At 41.6% G+C, this 13552-nt stretch overlaps 5 protein-coding genes across 6 annotated transcripts in view; 1 reads left to right on the forward strand and 4 right to left on the reverse strand.

The window, feature by feature from the left end:
- The window catches only part of Nepl15 (Neprilysin-like 15), a 162083-nt gene that overhangs the window by 139830 nt on the left and 8701 nt on the right, over window positions 1-13552 (reverse strand). The window lies entirely within an intron of this gene.
- Window positions 2246-3754, reverse strand: tex (THO complex 3 homolog tex). Its single transcript, XM_018112143.3, has 3 exons — window positions 3529-3754; window positions 2915-3449; window positions 2246-2853 (listed from the first exon to the last, which is right to left on the reverse strand). Exons 1-3 carry the CDS (start codon window positions 3616-3618, stop codon window positions 2510-2512), a joined length of 969 nt encoding a protein of 322 aa, XP_017967632.1. The 5' UTR covers window positions 3619-3754; the 3' UTR covers window positions 2246-2509.
- Window positions 4141-5230, reverse strand: Sec20 (vesicle transport protein Sec20). The gene is made up of 2 exons (XM_018112146.3): window positions 5019-5230; window positions 4141-4944 (listed from the first exon to the last, which is right to left on the reverse strand). The coding sequence occupies exons 1-2, from the start codon at window positions 5097-5099 to the stop codon at window positions 4342-4344; spliced, it is 684 nt and encodes a 227-aa protein (XP_017967635.1). The 5' UTR covers window positions 5100-5230; the 3' UTR covers window positions 4141-4341.
- dgrn (degringolade) lies at window positions 5241-6973 on the forward strand. The gene is made up of 4 exons (XM_018112145.3): window positions 5241-5394; window positions 5449-5704; window positions 5762-5881; window positions 5954-6973. The coding sequence occupies exons 1-4, from the start codon at window positions 5347-5349 to the stop codon at window positions 6409-6411; spliced, it is 882 nt and encodes a 293-aa protein (XP_017967634.1). The 5' UTR covers window positions 5241-5346; the 3' UTR covers window positions 6412-6973.
- rumi (O-glucosyltransferase rumi) lies at window positions 7024-8556 on the reverse strand. The gene is made up of 2 exons (XM_018112142.3): window positions 8289-8556; window positions 7024-8222 (listed from the first exon to the last, which is right to left on the reverse strand). The coding sequence occupies exons 1-2, from the start codon at window positions 8413-8415 to the stop codon at window positions 7129-7131; spliced, it is 1221 nt and encodes a 406-aa protein (XP_017967631.1). The 5' UTR covers window positions 8416-8556; the 3' UTR covers window positions 7024-7128.

Genomic DNA, 13552 nt, shown 5'->3' on the forward strand with positions numbered 1-13552 from the left:
ACTTAAAGTTGAAATGCTATGGGCTTGTAATTTGAATTCTACTGCTGATATAGGCCTCCATACCTCTTGTGCTTCTCTCTTCCTGGTTACTCAGATCGAATGTTAGTTATTCTCTTACTCTCGTCTACTCTTATTATACTAATACTTCTATTTACTCCTCTTTTGTCTTATATTCTTTACCCCTCTGCTCTTACACTCACTTATATTACCAAATCGTTCTGTATATATATATTCCTCGTATACTTCTTCTACACTCTTGTACTCGTCTTATATTAACTTATCTCTGATGTCGCAGTATTATGTAATTTTAATCTAATAATGGGAGTATATGCCTCAAGTCCTTGCATACTCCTTAAACTCTTATATACTTATAGTCTCTTCTTCATAGTCGTTTCATTTATATACATTTTCATATTACCCTCTCTACTCTTATAATTACACTTAAACTGATCTCATATTATCACCTTAAATTGACTCTTATACTACTTTAACCCACATAATCCCCTGCACTATTTTAAGCTCTTATACCGTCATCATTTTAGCATTATTGGCATTACATTCTATCCGCTCTATAGCTCTAATCTTATGCTTATATCTTTATAATAACTCGTAGACTTGTATTCTTCTACACTTATACTTCGCTTTTCTCACTATGATTCGGCAAATTATTTGTATTAAATGTAAATTAATATGCCCTACTTAGCCATTCCGAATGGGTATAACAATTAATTTCATTAAATTTATGTAAATATGCATAAAATTTTGTTGGCTCAGTCTGTCTGTCCGTCTGCCGGAGAGCAGGCCATCTCCATCTCAATCTGAATGTCTTTTAGAACTCAATTGAATTTGTTTCCTCGCATAATCCATAGTTGTACATCCTCTGAGCACAATGATTTCGAGCTGATTGTTTGCGATTATAAATGAGTTAACAAGCATGAAAAGGACGTGCTGTCATGCCCGAATGCCTAATTAATTAAAAAACTCATAATGAGCTGCAGAAGTGCTGACAAAGCAACAGGACTGGAGGGCACTCGACCTGAAGTTACACGACAACAAACAGTTCGACTAGAGAAAGAGAGAGAGAGATAGACAGAGGTGCACAGAGGTACACAGGTATACAGTTACACGGGTGCATATTAGCTACGTACGTCGAGGAGATGTGTGCTCATATATGTATCTACGAGATATGACAGTCATTTTCACTTGCAAGTTAGCAGATGAAACGGCAAAGACAAGCCAAGGGCCGAGAGCCACTATCGCCATAAGGCAGCAGGCTGGCAGCCCGTGGAACATTTCGCAAATTGCAAAGCTTTTTAATTACATGCCAGACCCTGAAATATAACAAGCATTTGCTTTGCTCGGCTCCTGCGGTTTGCTGTTGCGGTTTAGGTCGTTGACTGATTGCAAATGGGTTTCATGCGCGTTCACTGAGGGAAAAGGGGTATATTGGATAAACGATGGGAATAGAAAATCTGTATAGGAAGTACTTCTATTTAGAGTTGTATGTGCAATGGAGAGACTTGAATAATTACAAAAAAAAAAATACAGAGTTTCTCTTATAGTTTATAAGTTAACATAACTAACTCCTAGCAATATAAGTCTTTTAATAAATAGAATTATACAATTTCTTTTATTCTGGAAATATCTTACATAAATAGTCATTGACTATTCCATTCATTTACTTTCATTTCTTACTCAGCTGTGAACGTGTATCATGCAGTCAGCTATGCCCGAGTGCAGCATCTCCACTAATTTACGTATTCTATTTGTGTGCGATAAAGCCAGAATAATTTTGTCATAATTAGCTTTTGCTTTGTTTCAATGTGGCATTCGGTTTTGCTCTTTAAAAATATAATATGCATATATAATATAAGGATGTATCTATTGTCGAATCTGATGTAGCTGAATGTGGATCTTGAATACAAAAATATTACTGTCTAAAATATGATATATTAAAATTTAGATAGATACAGAGGTATCATATGAAAATCAAAGTTAAAGTCTAACAGCTGAAAAGTAAGAAAAACTCATAGTATTAATGGTAGATTATCTGTTAATGATCCATAGATAGATAGAAAGTGGAACTCTGGAATTACTTTTACTGAAAAATATAAACGAAGCAGAAGACTTTATAGTAGATTTTAACTGTAGTAATTCAATACTATTGTAAAACAATATCAATTCTAACAGTAAGTCTCTTAACTTTCAGTACTACATGCACATACATACATATATACAATAGTGATTCGTATAGAAAAATTACATATTTATTTTGCCTAAATTAGTTGCTTAACGTAAAAGACACAGGCCAACAAGTTTTCATGCAATAAATAACTTTACCAAACATCTATTGGCCGTAGAATCTCTTAAAAACAAGACAGACGTAGGTAAATCTAATTACAGAAGTCTAAATTGATTCCTAAATGATAAATCCTGTTGGCCTGCATTGAACTGAGAACACGTTTGGTTGTTGAGCGTGTGCATTCAAATCGAACTGGAATTTCCGTGATTATTCCGGAAATCCGAATATCTTGACGTTGCCAACATCGCGCCGACGATCGCCAATGGTTTCCTTCTCGTCGCAGGCATAGGCGAGCAGATACTGCTTGGGATGCCACGCAACAGTGAAAGTGGAGGCATCCACGTGGATGTCCGTGACTCGCTCGCCCGTCTCCGTGTACGCAATGTCGATGAGCAGATCCTCGCTGGCCGAGGCTATCAGCCGCTCGTCGTGGCTGAAGGATATGGTGCGTACTGGCCACTCCAGTCGGCTGATCATGCGCAGGCAGGCCAGCTCGTTGGCATCCCACAGGGAGACCTGCGCGTCCGCTGAGCCCGTGGCAAAGTATTTGCCTGAAATCAAATTTACTTAGTATTTACTTTTAACACTTATGTAAGCATAGGCCGCGCTTACCCGTGGGCCCAAACTCAATGCATATGCAGTTGGCGGGATGCGCCTTCAGCGTTATGTAGTGCTCCAGACTGGGGTAGCTGAGCACGTGCATGCAGCCCATGCCGTTGGTCAGGAAGAACAAGTCGTTCGTGTTGTTCCACGAGATCTCATTCACCTCAAAGCTGAAGGGCTCCTCCACGCGGATCTTGTTGGTGCGCGTGTCAATGAACGTGATCAGATCCTCCTTGTTGCCCACGGCAATCGTTTTGCCGTCGGGCGACCAGGCGATGTTTATGTTCTCGCCCTTTGTGTTGGTGACCGAGACACATTTGCCCACTCGAATGTCCCAGATTCGCACGGTCTTGTCGCCGCTCGCCGTGCTGAACTGGTCCGGATTGGTTTTGTGCCAGCACAGCTGATCCACGGAGGCTGTGTGGCCGCGGAACACGTTGTTCTTCGTAAAGCGATCCCGCTCCAGGGTGTACACAGCCACAGTCTTATCAAAGGATCCCGATGCCAAGTGGCAGCCATTTGCATTCCAGCAAACCGAGTGCACCTAAGGCGGACACGAAGAAGAAGCAGATTGCAAAACAAGTCAAGGCATGCTGAGTGCCTGCATTGGCAGGCAGACTCACCTTTGACATATGCGGCCGCTGCTCGCGTATTTTGCTGTGTGATCGAAAATAGGATTTCAGATCCTCGAATGTCTGCTCGTTGCGACTCATAATAAGTATTTGATCTATTCCGGCAAACCAAACGAAAACCAAACAAATTGTGTCAGTGCGGCCGCCGCTTGCTGTCAGCTGTGGCACGCCGGCTGGGCAGTGTTGTAAAACTTCGCAAATTGCTCAATTTCGCTTTTGAATCAATTTCTGTTATCAGCCAGCAATAAATTTTGTTTTTAAATAGTGCAAGGTTATAGAAAACCCATAAGTAGCACAGCATCCACTCGAATCAGCACATTTCAAGTTAGTTCCGCAAAAAGTCAAAATGCGCACTTTACTCATATATTTCGTCATCTGTCTCTCTTTGCTGTCTTGCAGCAGTGGCAGAACTTTGTTGGATCAGCTCTTCCAGAGCGAGCCGAGGAGAGGCTACTATTATCCCACCGCCGCCCCAGCCTATAGACAGCCCCAGAGACCCAGAGCCAGAGCCCAGGAGAGATCCTACAAAGAGATTTGCCGCGTAGTCAACACGAATGGCTTCACAAATCCCGGCAACGTTCCCAGATGTCCGTACTGAACTCATCCAATCTCTGCATTTATTTAAGGAGAAAAACTTACAGTTGTGATTTGAAATAAATATATGTATATATACGTGCGTTTACAGTTAATAACTCTTAAATTAGCAAAGCATTTTGCACCCACATCTCGAATGATATCATATACCGACTATATTTAAAAACTAATTGCAAAACTCCGGCTGCTAGGCAGACACGCTTCGATAATCTAGAACAGGCGCTTCTGCACAATGTAGAAGACGCAGGCCAGGAACAGGCAGAAGGCAAAGAAGAGCAGCATCTTGTCGGTGCACTCGCGCCTCCCGTACTTCTTCAGCAGCTTGCCCGACTGCGTGATGCTGCCGGCTGTGTTGTGCAGCTCGTCGCTGGTCGCCGCCACGTTCTGGGAGGAGGCGACCAGGGTCTCCAGCGTGACGGCGCTCTTCTGGGTGGTCTCCGACAGGTGGCGCGATATGGCCAGCATTTTCTCTGTGACGTCGTTCTCCTGCGTGACGAGGCTGCTGCGATTGTGCCGCGCGCCGCCTGTGGAGCGCTGCCTGAGGTCGCTCTCGCCTGTGATGGCCATCAGCTCCTCTCGATTGGCCTTCTCTATCTCCAGCATGGTGGAGACGTTGGCCTTGCGGAATGCCTGTAAAGTCTTTGAGAACTGCTCCCGATGTGTGTCCACCTCGGTGGCCAGTGCGGGATCGCCCATGTCCCTGGCCCAATCATCGAGCCGTTCGATATTCTTTCGTATCGCTGACAGCTTGGCGCGTCCCGCCTCGTTGAGCTCCTCCAGCTCGGCGATTGAGGATCTGCTGTTGAGTATGTCCTGAGTGCGAAATATTTGCATGGTTTGTGTTTATGTTTACGTTTATGTTTGTGTGAATAAAATTCATCGCTTGCCTGGATGATGGCCTTTGCCTGCAGATTGTTATCAATCAAGTCCTGCCGTATGGACTGAAGCGTGAATCTGTCCTTGTCCATTACTGCAATTCCTTTTTTATTTCCCAATTTTTTTGTTGTTTTTCTGCTACACACTCAAAGTATTGTTTTGATGTGACGTGTGGCATATCGATAGCTGGCATATCGCAACAGGCCCGTTTTTCAACACTCGAAGCGATTTCACGGAAGTCGATAGACTGTCAACAGCTGCTTTTCGATAAATGTTTTTTCTTTGATGTGGCCGCCCAAATTTCTAACTCAGTTTTGAAATTTGTACGAGCCGAGTAACATGTCCAATTTTTCAGATTTTTCACTTTCTGACTCGTTGAGTCCAGCGGTAAGTGTAGTGCTGAAAATTAAGAAATTCATTTTATTGCTGTGCCATTTGCAGATATCTGCAGCCGTCGTAAGCTCTCCCATTTTCGGACTAATGGAAAACTCTAGCCCCGAAAATACTGTCGAGTCAAACTCTAGCCCCGAAAATACCATTGAGTCGAACATGACGTCGGACAATTCCAACGCCAGTTCCAATCGTTCAACTCAGGAGGAGCCCTCGACTGACGCATTAGACTTAACCGGTGATGGCCTGCCGGAGGCAACGCGCTTCTCATTACAGCGTGATTTTCTTGAAGCTGAACTAGCGAGCAGTAAGTTGCCGACTTGGTTGAATAGTTTAATTTTTCAAACATTTACAATTTTGTTAGTTCAACTCTACTGCGAGGAAGTGGATAATAATTTGGCTCAGATAGGCCTGGGCCCGGTGGGCACCAGTTCAACACCTAGGGTTCGATTTACTCGCCGTAATAATCGCGCAACCGGCAGCAGTAAGTGCTACTACGTTAGCTAGGATGCCTAGCCTTCACTGAATATAAATTCGTTGAATTCATCATTTACAGATGAGCCCGGAGAGGTGATTGATCTGTCCCTTCTGGACTTGCTTCCACCTCGTCGCAGCCAAACAGCTCGCACTCCCGAGGCTGTTATCGATCTGTGCACTCCGGAGCCGTCGCGTCGTCTTCCGGCTTTCATCAATTTGACGGACTCGAGCAATGAGTCCACAGCTCAGAGCCGGCGCCGTTTACATGTCAACAACTCTCCGGCAGCAGCTGCAGAGCCTGATGGTGGGGGTGCCTCGAAGTCAAAGCGTGGACGCTTAGATGATTCGGAGCCTACCCCTGAACCCTACAAGTGTCCCGTCTGCCTGGAATGCGTTCGCTTGCGCGAGCCCTGCTCGACCAAGTGCGGTCACATCTTCTGCAAGTCTTGCATCGAAACGGTCATTTCTACCACCCACAAATGCCCACTCTGCAACAAGCGCGCGACCAAGCGTTCGCTATTTCGTATTTTTCTATAGGTTGCGTTCTTTTTTTTTTTGTTTTTAAATAAATTATATTAGATGTTAACGGTAAATAGAATGCTCCATCTCATCACAAAATAATCACATTTACACAGAACTAATATCATTCATTAAACTCAACCCAACGTTCAGCAATATCATTCATTAAAATCAACCCATCGCCAGCATTAAACAAACTAACACAAACCACCAAAGTTTTATTTGAAATAGCTGAAATATTGTTTTTAATTCATGGTTCCACTTTAAAGGAACAATCAAATTGATTAACAGTTTGATTTTAAGTAGAATCGTTGTAAAAATTTAGCATTTTATATATATAAGGTAATTAAGTTATCAATGGAATAGAATGATATTGCACAAATGGTAATACTCAGTGCAAGTAATATTCCATCTACTCTTTAGATATTTATAACTAAGATAGAAAAGCTGCACCTGCTTTTCATCTTATACGGATTTCGCTTCCATAAATAATTACTTTTAGTGGAATGGAATGAAATAAGAGAACAGAGATCATTTTTTTAATTTTATTTCCAGTAAAATTGTTTTAAAAAATGTAAAATTGGCTTTTCTTTAAATATATTGGAGGTACTATTACTTATCAATAATTGAGATAGAATGGAATGGTTCAATTTTATAATCGTATTGCATTATGGATTGGAACATGTTAGAGTTTCCTATGAAGTATTTAGATCTCTAGATCGCAAGCTTTGAGTACTACAGCTCATCTCTGCCGCCTCTGATGCGTTTCATTGTATTATCTGGTTTCACATCATATTTCATCAGCTTTCCATAGCGTTTCAGGAGTTTGCGCCAATAGCACTGGACATCCTGCATCCTCAGGTGCTGAACAATAAATTCATGTCCTCTCTGGGCGATTTGCTGAGCCAGTTCATCGTGGCTCTTGAAGAAGTTGAGTATGTCTTCGTACTCCTCCTGACTGGGATAGCTGTGCAGTGGAACGTAGTGGACCCAAGGCTTCAGCTGGTGATAGAAAAACTCCTGCCACTCGTCGCCGACGTGGAACACGAGGGACTTACAGAGAAACAGATGCTTCAGGCGAAAACTGGCCGCAACGCCGCGAAAGTTAAATAAATATTTATATTTGCAGTGATCCTCAAAGGAGACTTCATTCGCTGGCGGCGCATCGAGGGTGTCCTTGGGTGACTTCCATGCCTGATTCTTGGTGTATTGCGCCTCCACCAGTTGAGGCATTCGCCTAGATAGCAAAATCAACGAATCGCGCTCATCCGAAGTGCGTGAGCCACGAAAGAAACCAATTTCCTTCTTCTCTCGCCATGGAATCGCTTTGGCTGCCTTTTCCAGCTTCTCGCGCATCAAGTCCCAGCGTCCAATGCCCGTCGGATGCAGCTTGGTGGCCGGACCACCCGCCCAGAAGGTCCAGGCGGGGTACATGATATCCAGATACTCTGTAGTTTTCGAGAACGAAAAAACGGGTCCCTTGTGCTGCCAGGAGGAATGCAGCTGTGGATAGTCTCGAGTGTTGATCACCAAGTCCATGTTCTTTAACTCCGGCAGCAGCTGCAGCAGAAAGTGCTCGATGCCCTGACAGCGCGCCGGAAACATACAGTTATCCTCCCTAAACAACTGATTCCCATAGATTTTGTACCGCGTGCCATATTTGCCGGCGTCTTCGATCATCTTCCGGGTGAAACCTGTTGATTTGTACGGGGCCAGATCTCGCTTGATGCCTGCCGCGTAGCAGGTGCAATTGACGTCAGTTGCGTCCGTAGTGCATGGTTTGTAATTGGCTAACGCCTTCTCTATGTTTCGAGTGAATTTATCAAATTCTAAAAATAATGAGTAACATATTAATAGCACATAAAGTCGATGCAAACAGAACTGAGTTTACTTACTTGCATTCTGCTTCCCTTCTATTCCTTCATTTTTATTGCAGGCTGATTGCCCTGTTGCATCACATTGTGTGTCACATGTTGCCTGGCTTAAGGTTAGTATGAAAATTATTAATAAAACATTGTTCATTCTTCGAATAAACAATTGGCCTGCCGCTTTGCGAAAAGTTATCGATACGTGTGCGTCAACGTGAGCACAACCGTTCTGATTGCTGCAACTGCGACGCCGTCAGACAGACCGTTTCTTTGAGTTGCATGAGCTAGCGGATTGAAATCAGCCACACTCCCAGCAGCAATATCGCTCTGGTCACATTCGGCGTGTAACAGTTGGCAGTTGGAGTTTATTTATCGCAGTCATGTCGGGGTGTACACACTGGCCGCGATGAAGTGAAGAGAAACCAACACTACGTCGAAAGTTTGCGTATTAAATATATAAATTTTACACGACAAATTGCGGACGATACAAATTAATTAAACGACTTTTCTTTTTGCGATCGCCTTGTTCTACGTGTGGCATATAGTCGAATCGAAAGCACGTCAAACGAATCAGGCGCGAGTGTACATTCATTCCATTGTCCATAATTTACATATGAATTTTGCAACAACAAAACATGAAACGAATCGAAGATTAAAGAGCAAGCACAGTTGACATAACTGCAAACACACACACGCAGAAGTAACTATTCAAAAGTAAATTATCGAACAGCGGAAGACACACGTAAAGAGAAAAGAAAATATATGAAAAGCAACAAAATCAACACAAAAATCGTAATTTTTGGCAACGAAACGAAGCTTAAACGAAACGTTCCCACATTGGAAAACTGCAAGAGCGAATTGGAATTCGCAACAACAAAGTGGGAGAGGCGAAGGCGTTGGCGTTGCCTTTGCCTTTGCCGTTAGCGTCAGCGCACTCAGCAGCAGCAGCAGCAGCAGCAGCAGCAGTAGCAGCCGCAACAACAACAACAGCCCGCCAGATGTTTGTCGAGATAGTTGCTTAATACAATTCAATGCAAAAGAGGTAATTTCATCCAATCAACCTGTAGGTGCAACTTTGTATGTGTGTGTTTGTGTGAATTGCTCATACATATGTGTGTATGAATGTTTATTTGTGTGTGTGTTGCTAATTAGTATAATGCTGTTGTCTTTGGAGTTTTACTTTATATATATTGTATTTAGCTATAAACAAAAACAAAAACAATTTCGTATTGGCGTCTGCATCAGCCATGTGTGTGTGTGTGTGTGTGATAGAGAGCGAGAGGGAACGAGAGGGGCTGCCACTGCTGTGATTTAATTTAATTCGCTGCCGCGTTTTGGTTGGCTTTGAGCTCAGCTTCCGTTCCGCTTTGCATCGTTTGTTCGCTTCTGGCAGCCGCTGTTTGATTTCTTTTGTGCTTTGGTGTGGCATTTGTTTTTATCACGTCTCTGTTTATCTTGTGTTTTCCATTTAACAGTATCTTGTCGACATTTTTTCCGAATCTCTTAAAGAAATTCGTTTTCGAATTGTATTTTTCGCTCTCACGGCTTTTTACTATTTTTCGATATTGAAGATACAGTAAAAGCTGGCTTTAATGGCCAGTTGTCTTATCTTATTACCAGAAGGCTTATAGAGTTTATTCAACTGTTATGCATGCAATATAAACATAAATAATATATTATAGATGTTTTTTTTAATGCTACCCCAAACTCCATGCTCCAAAGAGATATTTTTGATGGGCCTGCGCATTGAAAGTTTCTTGAAATTTCAGTTGGTTGGTTGGGGGTATTCCTTACATGTATTACTCATTGATCAAACTACATTGTTTGTTTACATGCTTAAATTGCCCATTTATAGCGCTAATTATGTAGACATACATGTACTCCGAGACGATCTGCTATGATATTTGGCTTCCCGGTACGCTAACAGCAAACGTAGCTTATCAGGTAGCCCGACTCTGTGTCACACATAATGTTCCAATTTCATTGTTTTATTGCATGCACTCCCACCCAACGGGTGACTAAGAACTCGCTCTCTCTCGCTCCCTCTCTCTCTTTCTTTCCTTCTCTCTTCCGTTGCTCTGCACTTATGCTGTTATGTTGGTCAAGTTATGCCAGCGTGAGTGCGAGTGCGAGCGCGAACGCCTCGATGAGTTACAAAGCAGCGGCCCACAGCGACGGTTGCGCGTCGCCCGTTTATTGGGATTGTTCGTTCGGACGGTCGTTGCGTTTATTCGATTATTTTATTAGTTAAAAATAAAAACAAGTTTATTGTTTAAACAAAGTGGTTGGTGCTCTTAACAAAGTATAAATAACATTTGATTATTTGTTTGCGGCACGTATTGATTAATCATTGTGTGTGTGTATATACAGGGCATAAGGCGCGTTTCGTTGTATTCACCACACCCGCAGTACCCCTCGCTCTATCCCACCATAACGCAACGTTTGCACTCTCTCTGTGTCTTTCGCTGTCTTTTGCTCTCTGGGAGCGTGTTGAGAATTTCGTTTCCAGTGCGTAGTGCATTTCCACATTAATGCCAATCTATGGCAAGTGCCAAAGGAAAAGTTCGTGTGTGGCACACTGATTAATTTGCAAGTGTTTAGTATGTATATTCTTTAAACACACACACACATATCTATATATGCATGTACATATAAATGTAAACGTATACGTATGCATATTATCGCACAGTTCTATAAAAACTACGTGCTGGAGCTTTATCGATTCGAAAGTCATGTGTATATAATTAAAACAATGGCCAAGTGTGCTGCAAAGTGTTACTCGTAACGGAGCTCATTCGATTACGTTATATGCATATTTTACCGTAAGTCTGCATGCAGCTGAAAACATACATAATTAATAAGAATTTCATTCTCTAAATAAGTGTTTTCGAATCCAACCCCGTGGCAGTGGCAAAAGGTTGAATTTGTTTTGAAAAATCGATTTTTCTCTTTATCAAATATGTATGTGCGCTCTCTGGGGCTCTCTCGCTGAGGCGCGCTCTCTCTCTCTCGCGCGCTCTCTCTTTCGCACCTTAACATGAACCAGCTGTTCGCTCGGCTGGGGTTCAGCTATGTCGCAATTGCTCTGCTGCCACCTAACCGGATCGAAACGGTGTTAATTTCTGTTCAATGAATTAATTATGCGTAGCCTCAATATTTACATTTTGTTTTTCTGTTTTTCCTAGATGTAATTATTTTTCCAAGTGTAAATATTTATGCAAATATCTAAGGCCAAATAGAAGTTTCGCATTCGTGTCCAAAAATTTGTTGCCTGTATACGAATAATTGAATAACAAAATAAGTTTCTTTATTAATTGTTTGCCAAACTCGAATGTAAAGTGTTTTCATACTTGAATATCCAGGCCATATATGAAGAGTCTGTGAGTTGTCATCGCCGCCTACACACGAGCTGGAAGTGTGTATATACATACATATGTGTTTGTTTGCAAGTGTGTGTGATTACACTGTACTACAAAATATAATTTGATTTTTATGATGAATACTTAATGTGCTATGATTCCGATGTTTATTCCTGTAGTTCTTCTGGATTAGGTTAGAATTAATATCAAAGTAAACCAAATTTACCCCGTTGGAAAACAATACGTACATTGCATAATATCGTATTCCCTTCCACTGATTTCTTCTACACGAGCTCTTGAAGTCTAGTGTAAAGCATTCGTAACTCTAAAAGTATGTCCCATAACAGATAGCTCATTTTGTTTAGTATTCCCGAAACACATTTGTAGATAACGCTACTTGTTCATCATTTAGGATTAATGAACTCTGGTAGGAAACCCATTTAGCACTTGATCAGAGCTGCAGCCAGAAGCGCCCCAAACATTTGAAATAAATGTAAAACATTCTCGCATTGGGGTCAAAAATGTGTAAATCAAATAACGTATTATACATAATGCCAAGATAGCAAACTCAAGTGGATGCGCTCGCCCGAAGCAGACAAACATCACTCCGAGGAGGGATCATTGGGGTATCTATCTATGTGCAGAGGGGCTCTGGCTCTGTCGGAAACTGGGTCATCTGCAGCTGAGAAACTTACGCATGGGGTTTGTTTGATTTATTTGAGGCTTTGTCTACTTGATTTACGTATCTCAAGAGCCCGGGAGACTATTCTATTTCTGGTCCGTGCACCTTTCGTATTGTTAGCTGAAAAGAGTGACTCAGGTGCTGGCACAATCACTTGTTGGCATTTCCAGCTGTTTTTCAATAGATTTTCCCTGTAATATTGATGCAGCTGAAATTATTAAATGTCAACGGATATTATTCATCATTACGAATTCAAGTTATGGGCTTTTTCATAATAAATATGGGCTCTTGTTCATTGCTCTTGTTTTCAGAATCCGTCAGTGGAACTGAATGAAAGTCGATAAAAATCGATAACAAACTTCAAATGATTTAAGAGCTACACCAACCAAATGCAGTTTCCAATGATCTATTATTATCTACTAGCTGTATCGATTGCAGGTCTTTGCCAGTCGGGCACTCGCGCTTTGAGTATTATTTCTTTTCATATGATTCACACAAGTTGTTATAAATAATTGGATTTCATATTGTTTTTCAATGCGTAATTCAATACTGTGGCAATAGAGTTTTTTCTTCTGCTTTTGTTTTAGTGTAAGGAACTCAGATACGCTCACGCACAGCTTTATTTAAAACATAAGCCCAACCACATATATGTAACATAATATATTTATAACTTTGTATTAAATGGACTGTTCCAAATGACTAATATCAATCGATTTAAAGGTAAATTGATAAGGAACCGTTGTTCATAACAGAGAACATTGCAAACTTGTTAAATTTAAGTGAATCCGTTGCTTTCCGCCATATGTTTTTGTTCTCCATTTTTGTAATAATATCCATATTCAATCCTTTATAAGACGGAAGTACGTGAGTCACAAAAGAAACAAAACGATTTCAATAGTCGCCATTCAAGCAATCGATTGTCAGTTGAAGGTCGGCAACGACCTACATACGCAGTTTCTCTCCGACTATATAAGCACATATGTGCCTGGTATATTTATATATCTATATAGAGAGAGATATATTGATATACATGCACATATCTCAATATTGTTTTTTCTGCATCCATCTTGCCTGGCGGTGCGTGTTCAAGTGCTTAATTCTGCTTTGAAACCGAATCGCATGCTACGCTCAACTGCGCCGCCATCGACGTTGACATAGTTATATACACATGTATATGTGTATGTATATATAGGTTGGCTGTATGTAAGACCCATCGCTTTTCTTGTCACACCCTAAAAATTTATTAGATT

The sequence above is a fragment of the Drosophila navojoa genome, chromosome 2 (assembly GCF_054131105.1).
Source record: "Drosophila navojoa isolate 15081-1374.11 chromosome 2, UAZ_NAV_1.0, whole genome shotgun sequence".
In the NCBI taxonomy this organism is placed as follows: Eukaryota; Metazoa; Arthropoda; class Insecta; order Diptera; family Drosophilidae; genus Drosophila; species Drosophila navojoa.